The sequence below is a fragment of the Mustela putorius genome, unplaced genomic scaffold, assembly GCF_011764305.1.
Source record: "Mustela putorius furo isolate JIRA1106 unplaced genomic scaffold, ASM1176430v1.1 tig00003853_pilon_pilon_pilon, whole genome shotgun sequence".
Classification (NCBI taxonomy): domain Eukaryota; kingdom Metazoa; phylum Chordata; class Mammalia; order Carnivora; family Mustelidae; genus Mustela; species Mustela putorius.
This window is the reverse complement of record NW_025422005.1, coordinates 461,380-478,816: the sequence shown is the minus strand read 5'-3', so window position 1 is coordinate 478,816 and position 17,437 is coordinate 461,380. Positions and strand designations below refer to the sequence as shown.

General features: G+C 59.1%; 2 protein-coding genes across 8 annotated transcripts; one reads left to right on the top strand and one right to left on the bottom strand.

Moving 5' to 3' along the window:
• TMEM88B (transmembrane protein 88B) lies at positions 1–2,587 on the bottom strand. 2 transcript variants are annotated; one of them, XM_045063523.1, is made up of 3 exons: positions 2,468–2,581; positions 2,312–2,376; positions 1–1,284 (listed from the first exon to the last, which is right to left on the bottom strand). In XM_045063523.1, the coding sequence occupies exons 1-3, from the start codon at positions 2,469–2,471 to the stop codon at positions 1,024–1,026; spliced, it is 330 nt and encodes a 109-aa protein (XP_044919458.1). In that variant the 5' UTR covers positions 2,472–2,581; the 3' UTR covers positions 1–1,023. The 2 variants fall into 2 exon arrangements, with proteins under 2 accessions (XP_044919458.1, XP_012905826.2); XM_013050372.2 differs by having other exon boundaries at positions 2,312–2,587.
• A 364-nt stretch (positions 2,588–2,951) lies between these two features.
• ANKRD65 (ankyrin repeat domain 65) lies at positions 2,952–15,577 on the top strand. Of its 6 annotated transcripts, XM_045063521.1 has the most exons (10): positions 3,126–3,262; positions 4,529–4,626; positions 5,315–5,427; positions 5,918–6,026; positions 6,365–6,492; positions 6,730–6,950; positions 7,057–7,588; positions 13,310–13,584; positions 13,694–13,804; positions 15,500–15,577. In XM_045063521.1, exons 6-9 carry the CDS (start codon positions 6,730–6,732, stop codon positions 13,743–13,745), a joined length of 1,080 nt encoding a protein of 359 aa, XP_044919456.1. In that variant the 5' UTR covers positions 3,126–3,262; positions 4,529–4,626; positions 5,315–5,427; positions 5,918–6,026; positions 6,365–6,492; the 3' UTR covers positions 13,746–13,804; positions 15,500–15,577. The 6 variants fall into 6 exon arrangements, with proteins under 6 accessions (XP_044919452.1, XP_044919453.1, XP_044919456.1 ...); XM_045063517.1 differs by lacking the exons at positions 13,310–13,584; positions 13,694–13,804; positions 15,500–15,577 and adding an exon at positions 8,037–8,851 and having other exon boundaries at positions 2,952–3,262; XM_045063518.1 differs by lacking the exons at positions 5,918–6,026; positions 13,310–13,584; positions 13,694–13,804; positions 15,500–15,577 and adding an exon at positions 8,037–8,851 and having other exon boundaries at positions 2,952–3,262.
• Positions 15,578–17,437: the final 1,860 nt, after the last annotated feature.

The following is a 17,437-nucleotide window of genomic DNA, read 5'->3' as shown; positions in this document are numbered from 1 at the left end:
TTGAGCCAGTCAAGTGCCTCGAGAAATATATTTTTAATATACTGCTGGGCTTATAAGTAAGTAAATATCTTCAAGGCTCCCCCCAAATTAAAAGCACTAAGAATACATAAATAAACAAACAAACGCGGGAAGATGAAAGGAAACAGGTGGCATTGCAGGGGGCCCGCGACCCAAGGATAGAGACGCGCACCTGCCATTACCGAAGCCCGCACAGGACCGAGCAGGGCCCAGGTAGAGCCGCCTCGCAGAGGGACTCCTTCCCGGAGCGACACGTCCCCAGGATGTTCACGGGTGCGGCGGACAGGGGAAAGGAGCCACCGCTCAAAGAAACAATACACCATCAGTGAGCCTCATCGGAAACGACAAATAACGGATTCGGACCCCCCGCCCCGAGAGAGTAAGACATTGTGGCCGTCAGGTGTTACAAAGTAACCATGTGGGAACTGCTCCCACGTGGAATCTGGAAGCAAAACTGGAACCTAAAAGTTGAACGAGCGTGAAGAGACCGTCACAAATGACGAGATTTGAACAAGAAACAAGTCTAACCTCTAGATACGCTAATCAAAGAACGAAATTAAGTGACCAGGCTAATTGGCAGATTAGACTTCACCCAGCAACTAAGGAAACTTGGAAGGAGACGAAGAAACTGGCCAGAGCGCAGGAGAGTCCGGGGATCGGAAACAGCGAGCGAGCGGGAGGCCCGCCTGGACACAGGGCCGCGGGCGTTTCCACGGCGCAGCGGCCGGCAGGGCGGCGCGGGGCGGCGCGGAGCGGCGCGGGGCGGCGCGGGGCGGCGCGGGGCGGGGCGGGGCGGCCGTCGGAAGCCCGGCCTCGGCTCCGGCGTGTCTGGCGCCACCTCGCGGCCGCCCCACGCGCTGCGCACGGAGCCCCGCGGGTCTCCAGGCGGGCACCGGGACGCACGCCCCAAGACCGCAGGCCCGGGGGCTCTCTCACGGGGCGGGGCGGAGGCCGGGGAGCCCTTCCCGGACTCGGGAGTCTCGGCCCTGGAGAGGCCTCCGGGGCTCACACCCAGGCGCAGAGCGGCTCGTCGCCGTCGGGGTGGCGTCCCCCTCGCCCACGGTCGCGGCACCCAGCGCGGCGGCGGGCTCCAGGGCTCCAGGCTGCGGGCGGCAGCAGCGCGCGGAGGCGCCGGGCCAGGCGGGCGCGGGCGGCCGAGGCAAGCACGAGCAGCGGAGGCAGCGAGAGGAAGCCGAGGACGATGAGCGCCGCGGAGCCCCTGTCCGAGAGGAGCGCGCGGCACGCGGGGCGGGGAGCCGGGTGAACCTGCGGGCGAGGCGAGCGGTCGGGCGGGGCGGGGAGCGGCAGGGCAGCCCGTGGCCCCGCAGAGGCCTGGGGGCGGGGCCCGGAGGACGGACGGGGGCGGGGCCCGGAGGACGGACGGGGCGGGGATGCGGCCCGGGAGCGGGGCCTGGTAAGGGACCGGGGGCGGGAGAAGGCGGACCAGGCGGCGGGGGCGGTCAGTGCGGACCCGAGGGCTGGGGCCTGGGCGCGGGTCTGAGGCCTGGCGGAGGGGGGTGGCTGGGGCCGCCTGGGGCCAGGCATTTCTGAGTCATGAACCGGAGATCCGGGGCCCAAGCGGCAAATGCCCCGATTAGGAGTCCCTTGAGGGGAGGCTCAGAAACTTGTTCCCCGGTTGTCTCATCGCGGCTTTCCTCCCGTCTCTGCTTTCCCGGGGCCCTCCCCCACGTGGGCATCGGACCTCGAGCTCCTCCCGGTGTCTCTTCCCAGAAGGCGCCACCGTCTCTCCCGCGGCCCCGTCTTCATCCCCCTGCCACCCCCCCCCATGCCTAAGGAAGAAGGACCCATGGCATGGCTACCTACATGCATGCCCCTTCCTTAGACCGAGCCATAGCCCATTCCACACGGGGAAATCCAGCCCAGGGCAGGAAAGGTCTCCTAGTAGCTGTGGGGACGGGTAGGGGCGATGCCCTGGAGAGCTTTGGCCATATCTTCATCTTCTCTTTCTGGAACCCCCCTCCTCTTCCCACCATGCCCAGCTGTCCAGGCCCTGGTGGCCCTTGGTACAAGGCTAGGGGCCTCTCAAGGGGAGGGAGCTGTCCGCTCCAGTGACAGACAAAAGCCCTTTTTCTGTGGCTGTGGGGGGGGTGGTGCCTGGCAGAAAAAGGGGCTTTCCAGGGAGGGGCACATGTGTCTCTGGGACAAGGGGGCCATGCTGAAAGGGCGAGATTTACCTACAGCCCAGGGCCCTGCAGGTCTGCAGGACAACCCCCACCCCCAGTCCCAAGGGCCCCAGCCAGCCTCCACCCTGCCCATGGAGGGCCTAGCTCACCCTCGAGTGGCACAGGAATCCCAGGTACACGATGGCAGCCGAGGGCAGCAGCACGAGCAGGAACGCTGTCGAAGGCAGCAGCAGCTGCAGCAGGAGCCCCGCCAGGGCCTGGCCAGGCAGCAACAGGGTCCCCAAGCCGTGGACAGCCAGGCCTACCCATCCTGGGGACATCAGGGCTGAGGCCTGGCAGTCGGGAAGTCTTCCTGGCAGCATGGGTGCCGTGTCAGAAGTGCCCCCTCCCTCATCCTCCTCCGTCTCCTTCTCCTGTTCACTCATGCTTTCCCAGGCAGCAGGCCTGGTGGGTTCCCAGCAGTAGTCAGACAGCAGGACCTGGGTCCCCAGGTCAGACTCCCACCCAGAGCCCAGCAACCATGGTGGACCCAGATGGAGGACAGCGCCCTGGCCCAGGTAGGCCCAGCTCTGAACATCAGTATCCAGGGCCACACCACTGCCTCAGTTTCCCCTGCTGCCAGGCTGGGACTCTCTCTGCCAGGCAACTGCAGCTCCAGCCCTGGCTAGTGTCCCCAGCCAGCTCCTGTGTGTTCTGGTCAGGGATTGCACAGCTGTCCTGGCCCTGGGGCCCTCCTCCCTCCCGGGCCCGCCCTCTCCCTGCTTCCAGCTCCCCCACACAACGACTTCATTTCATAGGTTGTGACTCTGACAAGGGCCCCATCAGTGGCTGCTGTACTGAGGTGGCCACACACTGCACTTCCCAGCCTTCGTCCCTGCTGGTGCTCTCATCCCAAGCCTGGCCTTCCTCAGCCTCAGTAAAACAGGGGCAACACTGGGTGGTGCCTGCTGAGAGGCCACGGGAGCAATGCACGAGGACCACTTAGTGGAGGACCCAGCATACAGTAGGTGCTCAATAACAGAGGCTACAAATACAAGCATCCTTTGTGTTAGAGTCTCATCCGTCCTGAAGACAGAGTGTGCATTCCATTATTTCAACAGGTGAGAAAGCCTTCCCTGACCTTCCGTAAACCCCAACTTATTTCCCCAAATATCACTGAAATGCTCTTAACCCCAACAGACATTAGGCTTTTCTTACATAGCACGCAGCATTTTATTTTATTTTATTTTGTTTTGTTTAAGATTTTATTTGACGGGGCACCTGGGTGGCTCAGTGGGTTAAGGCCTCTGCCTTCGGCTCAGGTTATGATCCCAGAGTGCTGGGATCGAGCCCCACATCGGGATCTCTGCTCAGTGGGGAGCCTGCTTCCCCCCTCCCCCGGCCTGCCTCTTTGCCTACTTGTGATCTGCCTGTCAAGTAAATAAATAAAATATAAAAAAAAAAAAGATTTTATTTGACAAGAGGGCAACAGAAGCAGAGTTGGTAGGGGGGAGAAACAGGCTTGCCTGCTGGGCAGGAAAACCAGCTCTTTAACAAGACCCCAGGATCATGACCTGAAGGTGGAAGCAGACACCGAGGACTGAGCCACACAGGTGTCCCATAGGCCCTTACATCATGTGAAGCAGCATGCTTTGTATCTTATCAGAGAGATAGTATAGGACTAAGTGAGAAGTCTGTAAAATTTTCAGCCAACTGGAAAGGCACATCTTTGAAATGGAGGCAAAGTCAGAGAGGTCGGTCCTAGGTTTTACTAAAAGTTGGCAAGGACCATATTACGGAAAAAAACTCCCAAGTTGCAAAAATGCCCCATGAAGCAGGAGAAGTGGGCAGGACAGACGGACGTGGGCTGTGGGCCGCAGCTCAGACCCCGGACCCGGAGGTAGGAGGCTGGAGAAAGCATGGATGTCATGTTGAGTGCATTCACCAAAAGCCCTTGCTTCCCAGTCAGTCCCAAGAATGCAGCTGCTTTCCTCAGACAAGGTAGCAGGTGGAATTTTATTTATTTATTTATTTATTTTAAGATTTATCTATTTGACAGGCAAAGATCACAAGTAGGCAGAGAGGCAGACAGAGAGAGAGCAGGAAGCAGGCTCCCTGCTGAGCAGAGACCCTGATGCGGGGCTCGATCCCAGGACCCTGAGATCATGACCTGAGCTGAAGGCAGAGGCTTTAACCCACTGAGCCACCCAGGTGCCCCATAACACGGCCAATTTAAACAGCGCTCACCTAACTAGCTGACACTGGGAGCCGCTTGCCTGCGTGCGAGCTGAATGCACAAGCTGGAGGGCATCAGATAATGGCTCCCTCTCATGCCTTCCCCACCATGGGCTCCATTGCTATCCAACTTTTCCTCTGACACTTTCCAGCACGTGAATTCCCTGCAGACACATGTGGATGGCGGATGGCAGCGGTCATGCACGGCGGGGCGAAGGCGTGCAAGCCTAAGGCAGGCCTCGGTGAGGAGGTGAGCGGAGGCTCCCTGCAGCCCATGCCAAGCCCTGTTGCCCAACACACACGCGCGCGCAACTGAATTATTTTCCCAAGTGCACACGTATCCAGATCTTATACTAGCTGTTTGCTTATTCAGATACAAATAATTTAGGGTAGAAAACGGTGCGAATGATAACGTTCAGACGCAGGGTTCGGGTGGGGCGGCCACCTGTCTGCTTCCCATAAGCTCCCGCCTCTGCTCATGTCCCTCTTGCATTCGTTCACTCACGGAGCAAACACTCGCCGAGCTCCCTCAGTGTGCCGGGACGGCTCTAGGCTCTGTGGACCCAGTGGTAAAGGAGGCCAACGTGGGCCTCTGCTTCGTAAGGAACAGCTCTGTGCGGGGTTCCCGGCAGGCCTGCGTGAATCCATACCGGAGTGAACGGCAGGGCTCTGGGCTGGGGCAGACGGCGGGAGGACCAGCCATGCAGCCGGCTCCCACGGATGTCCGCCTTCAGGAAGGGCAGGTTCTAGGCTTCCCTGGCTCTTAGCAGGGTGTGAGATTTTTCCACCAGGCCTGCCAGGGGTCAGCGAAACATGGACGTAGCTTTTTGGCAAGAGCTGCCCTGTCCCCCCCACCTCTCCTGCTGACCCCCTCACCCCGCCATTTGCCAAGGGAAGCAGGGAACAGACAGCTTTGATCTCTTGGTTTTGCTGCTTAGGTGGTAAACTATGACCTGAGCCAAAGGCGGGCGCCCAGCTGACTTAGCCACCCAGGCACCCCGGGGAGGCGACATTTGAACAGAGTGACTGAGGCTCACAGGATAGAGTCCATGTGAGTTGGGGGGGGGGATGGGGCCACTCAGCCCCTTGGCAGAGATCCACCCTTTGGATCTGGTACCTGGGGAGGCTGCTCTGGGGTGGGGGTGGGGTGGTGGAATGTCAGTATTCTGCTGCTGTTCTAGAGCAGGAGCTGGGGCCTGGGGTGTGGCAAGGCAGGGCCTTGAGGACACCTCATTCCTGGGAGTGTGTACAGCAGCTGGGGACTCAGGGGGCGGGGAAAGACACGACCCCTGCCCCAAGCCATGTTGCCTCCCAGTGGACAGTCATAAGAGGCAGCTGGGCTATACCGCCCGCTCCTGTCTGGGGTCTGGACAGGTGGCCTACCCCGGGGACTGGGGATGATAAGGTACTCTCCGAGTCAGGGCCCCCACATTGAGGTGACCAGTCCTGGAGGCCTTACACAGGCCCTCTCCTGAAGCGCCACTTCTCATCCTCTGGACTTGACTCTCCTAAAACTCCTTTGTCTGACTCCCTCCTTCTAGTGTCCAGGCAGGGCTCTGCCCCTTTCACAGCCTCTGCTGAGTTGCCTCAACCTGCCCTCAAGGGGCTTCCTACTCCCCACAGTGTCATCCCAGCTGCTTGGCGTCCCTGGTCAGTCTTCTATCCTGGCGTGGCCTCTGTGTGGGGGGAGGGGCCCCATTTACCCTGTTCCTTTCCCCAGCCTGGAATCAGGAGAGAAGCCAAGCTGTAGCCGCAGAGGTGGGCTTAGCCCGCAGAGACAGGAGTGGGGGGAGGAGCAGGGCCCGAGGGAGGCACGTGGGTGCCTCTCTGGGGCAAGTCCTGGCACAGCAAAGGCTGTGGGCCTGTTTCGGCCTGCCTGGCCTTTGTCTCCCAGGAGGGAGGCCCAACCAAGAGCCCTGGCGGTTGGCAGGGGAGGAAAGGTGCTGGGGCAGGGGCTGCTGCCAGCCCCCAGGGTGTGTCTCCTTAAGGTGCTGAGTAAACAGTGCAGAGAAGCGACCAGTAACCGGGCCCAGGAGACCACAGTGTATCCCCACCTACAGCTGCAGTCCCAGCCTCCCAGCTTCTGGAAGCAGGCAGTCCACCTCCACACTTTCAGGTGTGTCACGAGAGGGCTACGGTGCCGTGGCTTGCCTGGGAACCCCAACTGGGGGACAGAGCCCAGGGTGGACCCCCTCTAGGGGAAATGGGGAGTTAAGCCCTTCAGAAGGCTAAGTGGTAATCTGGTTCCCTGGGGAGACGATGGGGGGCGGGGGGTTCATATTGGGCTGGGGACACATGGGCTGGGGATGGCCAGTGGCCTCCAGTAACCATGAGGGATTCCTGTTCTTCACAGATGGACTCCAGGAGCTCCCAGCCAGGGGAGCAAGACGTGACAGAGGCAGGGGCTGCGCAGGAACTTCGGTGGGTGGAGCTGGGCTCCGAGGAGGCCCTGGGAGCTGGGACAGAAGGTCCCAGTGCCCAGCAAGCCAGGGGGCGCCTGCTGCAAGCCGTGTGGTGGGGTCATCTGGGCCTGGCAACAAAGCTACTGCGTCAAGGGGCCAGTGTGGAGGAGAGGTGAGCCCCGGGGCAGAGTTGGCAGGGGTCCCTTCTCTGGGCAGGGCGGCAAGGGCCCTTCCACCTGCGCCTCTGCCCCCCTGCGTGCCCTCCTGTCTGCCCACAGGGACCACACGGGCAGGACCCCGCTCCACCTGGCCGTGCTGCGCGGCCACGTGCCCCTGGTGCATCTCCTGCTGCGGCGCGGGGCGGCGGTGGCAGCTGCCGACCGAGCGGGGCGCACACCTCTCCACGAGGCCGCCTGGCACGGGCACTCGCGGGTGGCCGAGCTCCTTCTGCGGCGCGGGGCCCCCGCAGCGGCGCGCTCGGGGGCCGGCCTCACGCCGCTGCACTGGGCCGCGGCGCTGGGCCGCACGCTGCTGGCGGGGCGCCTGCTGGACGCGTCGGGACCGGGCCCCGCGGCGGCGGACGCGCGCGGCTGGACGGCGGCGCACTGGGCGGCGGCGGGCGGCCGGCTGCCGGTGCTGGAGCTGCTGGCGGCGGAGGGCGCGGGCCTGGACGGGGCCCTGACCGTGGCGGCCGCGGCCGGGCGCACGGCTGCGCTCCGCCTCCTCCTGGCGCGCGGGGCACGGGTGGACGCCCGGGACGGCGTGGGGACCGCGGCGCTCGGCGTAGCGGCGAGCCTGGGCCGCAGGCAGGTACGGCTCGGCCTGGCTGCGGGGAGGGCGCGGGCGGGCGGGCTCCTCGGCCAGGCGGAGCGGGGCGGGAGGGCGGGCGGGCGGCTGTGGGAGGTCCGAGAGCGGCCTCGCCCTTTGTAACCTCTCTTGGGAGGCCGAGTGAGGATGCCTGGCCCGGCATTCGGACTTCCTCCTGGTGACTGGCAGCAACAAACACGGAGCGAGCACCAGGGCTGTCCTGGAGTCCAGCAGGCCCCCAGGCAGCCAGAGGGAGGCCGCCGGCTGCTTAGTCTTGGACTTTGTAGGGGGCTGGAGGAGGAGCCCTCCGGGACCGCGGAGGTGCTGGCCCAGCTCTTCCCCGTTCCACCCAGCGGGGAAGCAGCACTGAGAAAGCGGCCGTTGGTGGGGGAGGCCGGATGAGATGGGGGGTCAGGGCCCGCATCTGCCCTCTCCGCCCCTCCTCTTCTAGGACATGGAGGTGCTGCTGGACCACGGGGCAGACCCCAGCCTCAAGGACAGGCACAGTCGCTCTGCACTCCACAGGGCTGCTGCCGGGGGACACCTGCCCGCTGTCCAGCTGCTAGCAGCCTGGGGAGCAGAGGTGGATGCTCGCGACTCGCTGGGCCTCACACCTCTACACCACGCTGCTCGGGGAGGCCACGCAGAGGTGGCCAGCCACCTCCTAGACAGGGGAGCGCAGGTCAATGCTGCTGGATGGCTCCACAAGACCCCCCTTCACCTGGCCATGGAGCATGGCCACAGCCCCACTGCAGAGCTTTTGCTGAGCCGAGGGGCTAGCCCCACCCTGAGGACACGATGGGGTGAAGTGGTCCAGGACCTGCTGTCTGAGGAGGCCTGCCCTAGGCACTGCCCACCCTATGCAGAGAGGAGTGGGAGGGGCGCAGAGCCCCAGAGCCCCAGAGCTGGACAGAAGTCTTCTGGCTCCCACGGTCTTCAGTGTGCACCAGTTCCTCTCTTGTGCACCGAGGCTGCCTGCCTCCCTGAGGGGAGGACAGCAGAGAGGTTCCCAGAAGAGAAGGGGGGCAGTGACTTGAGCTCCACTAACGGACCTGGGACTGCTCCGCAGCCCCCTGGGATCGTCTCCCCTGCAGCTGCAGCCTCCTCCACACACTGCTTTAGCAGAGACCGAGTCGTGGCAACAGATTTGACTGACACCTGACAGTTTCCCGTGTCCACCATGGGGTTGTCACCCTCAGCTGCTCTCGCTGTGACACGGGGACATTCTGTGTTTCGTTCATTATATCTGGTATTTGCCTGTTGGCACCTTTTTTTTTTTTTTTTTTTTAAGATTTTACTTGTTTGTCAGAGAGAGGGAGAGCGAGCGAGCACAGGCAGACAGAACGGCAGGCAGAGGCAGAGGGAGAAGCAGGCTCCCTGCCGAGAAAGGAGCCCGATGTGGGACTCGATCCCAGGACGCTGGGATCATGACCTGAGCCGAAGGCAGCTGCTTAGCCAACTGAGCCACCCATTTTAAAAAAAGATTTTATTTACTTGAGAGAGAAAGAGCATAAGAGGGGAGAGGGTTAGAGGGAGAAGCAGACCCCCTGCCAAGCTGGGAGCCCGATGCGGGACCCCATTCTAGACATCCAGGATCAGGACAGCCAAGGCAGTTGCTCAACCCACTGAGCCCCCCAGGTGCCCCATTGGCATCTCTTTATCACAGGGCTGAACTAATGGGCACAGTTGTTCACATCACCCCTGTGATCCAGGGCCCGCTCTCAGAACCGCTGTCTTCCTCGCACAAACCCAGGTGATACTCCTCCATCCTAAATTATCTAAGGTCAGGTACCAGACAACAGGGACAGGCACTATGCACCAAGGACCACTGGGATTCTCAGACAAGCCAAGGCAAACTGTTTCCCTTGCCGGGTCTTCCCTGTAAGACCCCAACAGAGGTTCTGGCCCAAGCTTTTTGCTCCTTCTTGCTTCTGGCTCCGGAGGACACTGGTGCCTCTCTGCATGGCACAGCCTCTCCTCGCAGGAAATGCAGGTAGTAAAGAATGTTCCTCAATGATGTCAGCCTCTCCCTGTCATTACTCAGCCATCTCTCTAAGTTAAAACTCCTGTGGCTGTGGCACAGCTGAAACAGATGATCGGTTGTTTGATGACCCACCTCCGGATCCTCATAGAAAATCATCATCATATGCAATTTAAAACTATAGTTTTTCTGAGAACAGCTTTACGGAATGGATCTCATTTTTCGAAAGTGTGAGTTCTGCCAAATATTTTTTAAAAGATTGTATTTATTTATTCATGAGAGACAGAGAGAGAGAGAGACAGAGGGAGAAGCAGGCTCCCCACTGAGCAGGGAGCCAAACGAGTTGTGCCAAATTAGCACCTTGGCCCACAGGCCACGGAAATGCTTGGATTGACACCCAGGGTAACAGAAAGCCTTGAAGGAGTCTGTGAATGTGACATGGTCTGATCTGCTTGGAACTGGCCAAACACACAGCCACCTGCTCCTGAGGAAGGAGGTCCAGGGAAGCCAGGAAGATGGTGGCACCTCAGCAGCAGGGGTTGGGATAAGCAGGCAGAATCAGGCTGATTCTGTAGGCAGAGTCCCTTGGACTTGATGACGGGCTGGGCGTGGGAGGCAAGGTATGAGGGGACAGCAGTGACTCCCGGTGAGACCCAGGCCCGAGTTGGGGATGTCGGCGATAGACCTTTTACTCCATGGGGAGAGCAGCCCCACAGGAGACGACAAGACGGAAAAGGGAGGGCTGGAATGACATCTCTGGGATCCTCCCTGAGAATGGTCTCCGGAGGTGCAGGATGGCCCTACACCGAGCTGGCAGCACAGCCCATGGGCTCTACCTTCAAGGCACAACCAGCACCCAAGTGCCTCTCACTGCCTCCACTGGGTCCGCTAAGGCCTACACCACCATAGGCTTCACGTGGGACACAATGTTGCCACAGCCCAGCCAGCTCCCAGCCCAACTGGTCTCCCTGCCTAAGCCCTGGCCACCCCACAGTCTTCCCTAAACAGCAGCTAGCAGCTCATTTAAAAAGTTGGTGGTGCTACTCTCCCGCTCCAAATGTCCCCCTGACTCCTTTCATGAAAGCAAAAACCAAATGTGGGATATTGTATTGCTCAGATGCCCTAGTGACCTCACCCAGCTCACATGCTCCTCCTACTGTGGGATTTCCATGTGCCTCCTGTGAAAATTAGTAACAGAGGGGTGCCTGGGTGGGTTAAAGCCTCTGCCTTCAGCTCAGGTCATGATCCCAGGGTCCTGGGATCGAGCCCTGCATCAGGCTCTCTGCTGGCTCTCTGCTTCCTCCTCTCTCTCTGCCTGCCTCTCTGCCTACTTGTCATTGGTCTGTCAAATAAATAAAATCTTTAAAAAAAAAAAAGAAAGAAAATTAGTAACAGAAAGCCTCACTCTAATGTAGCCGGGAGGCTCAGGGCAGAGGGCGCCCTCCGGCCCCACCACTCATCAACTGCTGACCCAACCAGAAGAGGGACTCTGCAAGTGGGTGTTAGTTACTTCCACTACCCCCAGCAGGAGGAGGAGAGGCTTTCCTCGTCTGCCCAGCAACAGCCCAGCCAATGAGAGACTGTCGCAACCTAGACCATGAGAGACAGCCATAATTTAGCCAGTGAGAGACTTTCACAGCCCAGCCAAAGAGAGGGACACCTGGGTGGTTCAGTCGGTGAAGCCTCTGCCTTGGGCTCAGGTCATGATCCCAGGGTCCTGGGATGGAGCTCCACATCCGAGTCCCTGCTCAGTGGGAAGCCTACTTGTCCCCCTAACCGCCCCCACCCCCGCTGTGACCTCTCTCTCAAATAAATAAAAAATCTTTAATAAAAGAGACAGCTACGATTTTAGCCACTGTATTTCAAACTCTTAGTGTACTCAAGTGGACTTTTTTTTTTTTTAAAGATTTTATTTATTTATTTGACAGACAGAGATTACAAGTAGGCAGAGAGGCAGGCAGAGAGAGAGAGGAGGAAGCAGGCTCCCCGCTGAGCAGAGAGCCCGATGTGGGGAAAGCTAGAAGAGAAAGCTCTTCTTCAGGTAGAATGCCAGGAAGTATGGGAAGAATGATGAGGTTAGAAAATCAATGAATGAATGCAGATTTGCCAAGTAATAGGATATGTATGTGGTCTCAAAGTGTGGTGGCCCTGGAGGGGTGCTGCTCACCCGTTCCAGACTGCGCTCCTCATTTGGGCTCACGTCCACCACAGCACCTTTCAGTGGACTGTATACTTCTCCTGGTGGCCCCTGACACAGGCTGAGCATGCAAAGTTACTGGGGTCTCCCATTTCCGCCCAACACAAGGCATCCCTAATAGCCATGTTTGCTCACAACTACTGTGTGAGTTGACATGTTGCCTGACCTGCATCCTATCTGAGGCCCTCCCTGTCTGATCTGGATTCCTCTCTCTCTCTCTTTTTTTAAAGATTTTATTTACTTGACACTAAGAGCATCTAGACCACAAGCAGGGGGAGGGGCAGAGGAAGAGGGAGAAGCAATCTCCCTGATGAGCTCCATCCCTGGACCCAGAGATCACCACCTGAGCTGAAGGCAGATGCTCAGCAGACTGAGCCACCCTGGTGCTCCTGCTTCCTCCCTCTCAACACGACACCTCTGCACTCCTACCTCCATCTCTGGGTCTGCCTACAGGAAACCCTTAATGAGTTACAAAGTATTTCTCTACAAGATACTTACTACTTACAAGCATAAAAAAGGTGGAGAAGCGTGGTAAACAAAACCTTGAGCCAAGTGGTCAAAGCTGACAGCACCCAAGTTGGGACAGGCTGCCATCCGGCTGGATACTATGCACAGACAAAAACACAGTATAATTTCCGTAGTATTCTGCCAAAAACGTCCGACCAGACTCTAATGAGGAAACATCAGATTCAAATTCAGACATCCTACAAAATAACTCACCTGCACTCTTCAAGAATGCTGGGATCAAGAAAAAAAAAATGAGGATTGGGGGAGCCTGGGTGGCTCAGTGGGTTAAGCCTCTGCCTTTGACTCAGGTCATGACCTGAGGGTCCTGGGATGGAGACCCGCATCGGGCTCTCTGCTCAGCGGAGAGCCTGCTTCTCCCTCTGCCTGCAGCTCCCCCAGCCTGTGCCCTCCTTGTCAAATAAAGAAATATAATCTTTAAAAAACAATGTTTAAAAAATGTAGACCGTTGGTGCTTTTGGGTAAAGCGCATGGGGAGTTCCATGACGTAGTCTTGCAACTTCTCTGTCATTTAAAAGGTTACAAAGAAGTTGCCCCCTCCCATTCGGCCCCCGACTTCGTTATTTTTCATTTTACCGGTAACACAGCGGTAAGGTGGTGAACACAAAACTGACCGTCCGCGGACTCCGCTTTAGGCTAAGTGCTGCGGGCGCGAGCACGCGTCCCGACCATTTCCAGGGTGTTCGGCTTCGCGCGCGCAGGCAGCGTCGGCACCGCCGCAGAGCCTTCCTGCCCGGCCGGGACCCCGCGCGCCCCGCCCGCGGACCCCCCCGCCCGCGGACCCCGCGCCCCCCGCCCGCGGACCCCGCGCCCCGCCCGCGCCCCCCGCCCGCGCCCCCCGCGCGCCCCGCCCAGCGGCCCCCGCCTCCGGCCGGCTTCCGTCGGCGGACCCGCCCACTCTGCGCGTCCCGGACGCGCGGGACCGTGAGCGTCCACCTTCCTCACCGCACCCACCGCTCCGGACCGGCTACTCTCTCCAGACTGGAGCAGCCCGCCGAGCCCCTACTCTCTCTCCCCGCAGGAGCAGCCCGCCGAGCCCCCAAACCTCGGACGAGCGGCGCAAGGAACCCCGCCCCGGAACGCCCTTCACCCCGGAAGTCCCCGCCGGGCCGCTGACCCGGATGCACTCGGGCGTCGCCGCCGCTTCCGCTGGAGGCGGGGCGGCGCGGCGCATGCGCGGCTGGGCAGAGCCGCCGGCCCGCGGGCGCCATGGTGTTCCTCAGCGCGCCGCTGTGGCTGCGGAGCCGGCTCACTGACCGCTACTGGCGGGTCCAGGAGGTGCTGCGGCACGCGCGGGTGAGTGGGCCGCGCACGCCCCGCGTCCCCGCGCGTCTTCCCGCGGCCCGGAGCCCGCAGACGGGGCGCGGAGCCCGCTGACCACCCTCCTTTCCCGTTCTCGACCCAGCACTTCCGCGGAAGGAAGAGCCGGTGCTACCGCCTGGCGGTGCGAGCGGTGACCAGAGCGTTTGTGAAATGCACGAAAGCGCGGAGACTGAGGAAGAGGAGCATGCGGACGGTAGGCGCGGACGGCAGGCGCGGACGGCCGGCGCGGACGGCCGCCCCCGGGTCCCGACCGCTGCGGCCCCCATCTCGGGGCGGCGTCTCCGTCTGCGCCCGCCCTCGGGTCCCGGGTCCTCCCTGTGGCTTCACGTCCGCAGCCGCCGCCAGCTCTGCGGCTCCGCGGACGGAGGCTGGGCTAGCCGGGCTCTCCTGGGCCGCGGGGCAGCTCCTCGCCGGCCCCTGCCTCCACCGCCCTGCCCTCCGCGGGAGGCCCTGGGGCGGCTGCGACCCCAGCCGGACTCGATGCCGAGCGCTCGTCTGTAAGCGCCGGCCTTCGGCAGGGACGCGCCGCAAATGCCGGCTGGCCCCGAGAGGAAGAGGGCAGAATTCTGACCCCGCTTTTCGACGAGAGAGTACGGGGGGGGGGGCGGCAGGGAGAGGGAGGGGGAGGCAGGCTCTCCGCTGAGCAGGGAGCTCGCTGTGGGACTCGATCCCAGGACCCCCGGGGTCACCACCCGCTGAGCCGCCCAGGCGCGTAGTTTTGACCCTTTGAAGTCAGAAATGCCTCAGTACCTGTCGGCCAGGGTCACAGCGTGGGACACCGTCCCTGTGCGCCGTGGCCTCGTGCAGTGACCTCCGCATCCCAGCTCTGTTCTTCACTCAGGAGGTCAGCCTGGTGCGGCTTCCTGCGTCCACCACGAGTCAGGGGTCAGTGCACGAGTGCGTGGGGCGACCTGTGGGCCGTGGCCAACTGCACACATGCGTCTGCTGCTGTTGGGAGCAGAGGACCTCAGGGTGGGCTGGGGTCCCAGTACAGCTGCGGCCTCATGGGAGAGCCCATTTCTCAGGCCCACTACTGAGTCAGAAACTCGGGGAGGGGGTGGGCGGCGGCTAGAAATCTGTTTTAACAAACTTCTACCGAATTCTCCCGCGTGCTCAAAGTCTAGAACCACTGAAGGGAGAAAATGGACTGGAGTACTGCCTTGAGATTGAGAAGATAATGACAAGAATCCAACGCCTTATTTGTGTTTTTTAAAGTGGTCTGTACGGTGCGAGGTGGGAAAGCACAACCTCCAGAGCTGCAGGCTCTAGCCGCTGAGCCAGTCAGGCGTCCCATCATGCACCCCCTTGTTTAACAGACCAGATCTATTCAGAAGCCTCCGTGTCACTCTGACTTCCCCTCCCAGGTTATTCTTGATTTCTGTGCAGTTTCCGGGCCTGTTGCTGTGCCTGGAACCGAGCCTCCTCCTCCTTGCCAGGAAGGTTCTCATGATGCTGCCCTGCCCTCCTCCAGTCCTGCTCTTCCCTCCAGACCGTGTTCACCTCCATCTCTGCAAAGCTTCCACCTCCAGTTTTCATCCTCACCTGGTCGCACTGATCTCAGTGGCCTTTGTAGTTCATCCACACGGATCCTTTCTGCACTGAACTCTGACTGTCAGAGTCTTTTGCCCACTTTTGTATTCTCAGGGTCTAAGAAATGCTTTAGGGCATGTGATTTTCCTACTTATTGAGAGGGAAGTGGGCATTTGAATGAAGGGCATCAACTTTTGCCAACTGTACTGCAGGCTAGTGTGTGGGAAGAGAAATCACGGACTGTTCTATTTACTTTTGCCAAAAGCGTTTGACTTTTACGTGACTCAGAACCTTTGCTGGGAGATGTGGACATAATGCACAATTAGTTCTTAAGCATCTCGATGTTTTCTTATTTCAGCTCTGGATTAATCGAATTACAGCTGCCTCCCAGGAACATGGCCTGAAGTACCCAGCATTCATTGTCAATTTAATTAAGGTACGGTTGAGGATGTGGTCCCGTTGAGATGTTGGAATCTACAGAAAGTGATCCAGCTGACAAGGTCCAGTACAACAGGCTGTGGAGTGTGGGCTCCTTGGCACGTTCTCAAGGTGGAGCTGTGGCAGGGTCAGGGACCCATTGGGATTGCTTTGCCTTTGCCTCACTGGTAGCAGAATTGGAAATAGGGCAGCGATACCAGGACTTGAGCCCTTGTGTTTCCCCATCAAGAGAAAAGTGGCAGAAAACTTGGCTGGACCTTTAAAGTGTAATTTCAAAGTTTTGCAATGAAATTTGATTTCTGAGGAGGTAGCATATGAAGTTGAAACTCAGTCAGACAGCAGGGGGAGTGTCTTGGAGAGGAGAGATGAAGCATGTGTCACAACATTTTGGTCAGTTGTTGAATCGTGTTTACCCTAATCCCTCTGACATTTAAATTTTGTCTTAAAAAGGGGAGTGGGTTGTGTTGTGCTTCTGGCCTGTGCCACATCCTGTCTTCGGTACTTTGCAAGTATCCTCATGCATGACTTCATCATTGTACCGATGAGCTCGAGGCTCAAGGGAGTGGACCTTGCCCCAGGTGGTAGAGCAGGAACCCGCCCTGCACAGTTACGGTTCACACGCAGGATCATCCTACCTTTTGCTTTTCACATTTGTCTGTTTTTGGAAGTCCCATATGTTTTACTCGACAGATGACCTGGTGCCGCTCCCTTGTGGGAATGGAGAATACCCGCTTTTGTTCTTCACTTCTCTGCCGGCATCTCACCTACTCTTGTGTCTCATTTTGTTGTTTCTACAAGGGGGGTTGTGATTTCCTCTTTGAAGCTGCCTTAAAGGTTTCCCCAGGCCAGCAGTCCTAGTTCTGTTGGGGTGACTGATGAGATCGATCGTTGACCCTACCAAGGTTCTTAGGGTCCATCAGGACCAGATGCCGGCATCCTTGCTCATGGGACATCACCTCCTGCAGGATGCCTTCCCCTTGTCCACATTTACCTTCAGCATCCTGCTTGGATACGTTTGCCACAGGCTCTCCACCTCCCCTGAGAGCCCATGTGTCCCAGGAGGGCAGAGACTGCCCTGGAGTGGGTGCTCAGCAGAGGAGATGCTTCTGGCTGACTCAAACCATAGGATTCTTGGCTGCATTCAGTCTGGCTGCTTTTCTTTCTTTTCTTTTTTAAGATTTATTTATTTATTTGACAGACAGAGATCACAAGTAGGCAGAGAGGCAGGCAGAGAGAGGAGGAAGCAGGCTCCCTGCTGAGCAGCGAGCCGGATGCGGGGGCTCGATCCCAGGACCCTGGGATCATGACCTGAGCCGAAGGCAGAGGCTTCACCCACTGAGTCACCCGGGCACCCCAGTCTTGCCGCTTTTCACTGAAAGACATTTCTGATGCTGACACAGGCTCTGATTTTCTTCCCAGTGCCAGGTGGAGCTCAACAGGAAAGTACTTGCGGATCTAGCCATCTATGAACCAAAGACTTTTAAATCTTTGGCTGCTTTGGCCAAAACAAGGCGACAAGAAGGATTTGCTGCTGCCCTGGGGGATGGGAAAGAACCGGAAGGCATATTTTCCAGAGTGGTGCAGTATCACTGAGGGGGACTCCAGCACTGTCTACCCTTTGCAGCAAGCGTCTTAGGAAGTCGTCTTTCCCCATCACAGTAATTCAAGTAGGAGCTAAGAATTATTTGTCACCAATGTGTTTTATCACCAGTTACTCATTTACATTTTAACAATAGGGGTAAGAGGCCTCTTTTCCCCTTACTGCGACAGATCTAGAAATCGTACAAATTGTACAAATAAAGTTCGTGTGGTATTCAGAGCCCTGAATTGTGTTCTCTGGCATGCCCTGGGTGCCCTA

Bases quoted from the DNA above. Each gene is read 5' to 3' on its own strand.
- TMEM88B (XM_013050372.2), bottom strand. From the start codon at position 2,587: ATGAGTGAACAGGAGAAGGAGACGGAGGAGGATGAGGGAGGGGGCACT. The intron at 1,285-2,311 runs GTGAGCTAGGCC...CCTCGCCCGCAG, and splicing joins GATTCCTGTGCCACTCGAGG to GTTCACCCGGCTCCCCGCCC.
- ANKRD65 (XM_045063516.1), top strand. From the start codon at position 6,706: ATGAGGGATTCCTGTTCTTCACAGATGGACTCCAGGAGCTCCCAGCCA. The intron at 6,951-7,056 runs GTGAGCCCCGGG...GTCTGCCCACAG, and splicing joins GGGGCCAGTGTGGAGGAGAG to GGACCACACGGGCAGGACCC. The intron at 7,589-8,036 runs GTACGGCTCGGC...CTCCTCTTCTAG, and splicing joins CGAGCCTGGGCCGCAGGCAG to GACATGGAGGTGCTGCTGGA.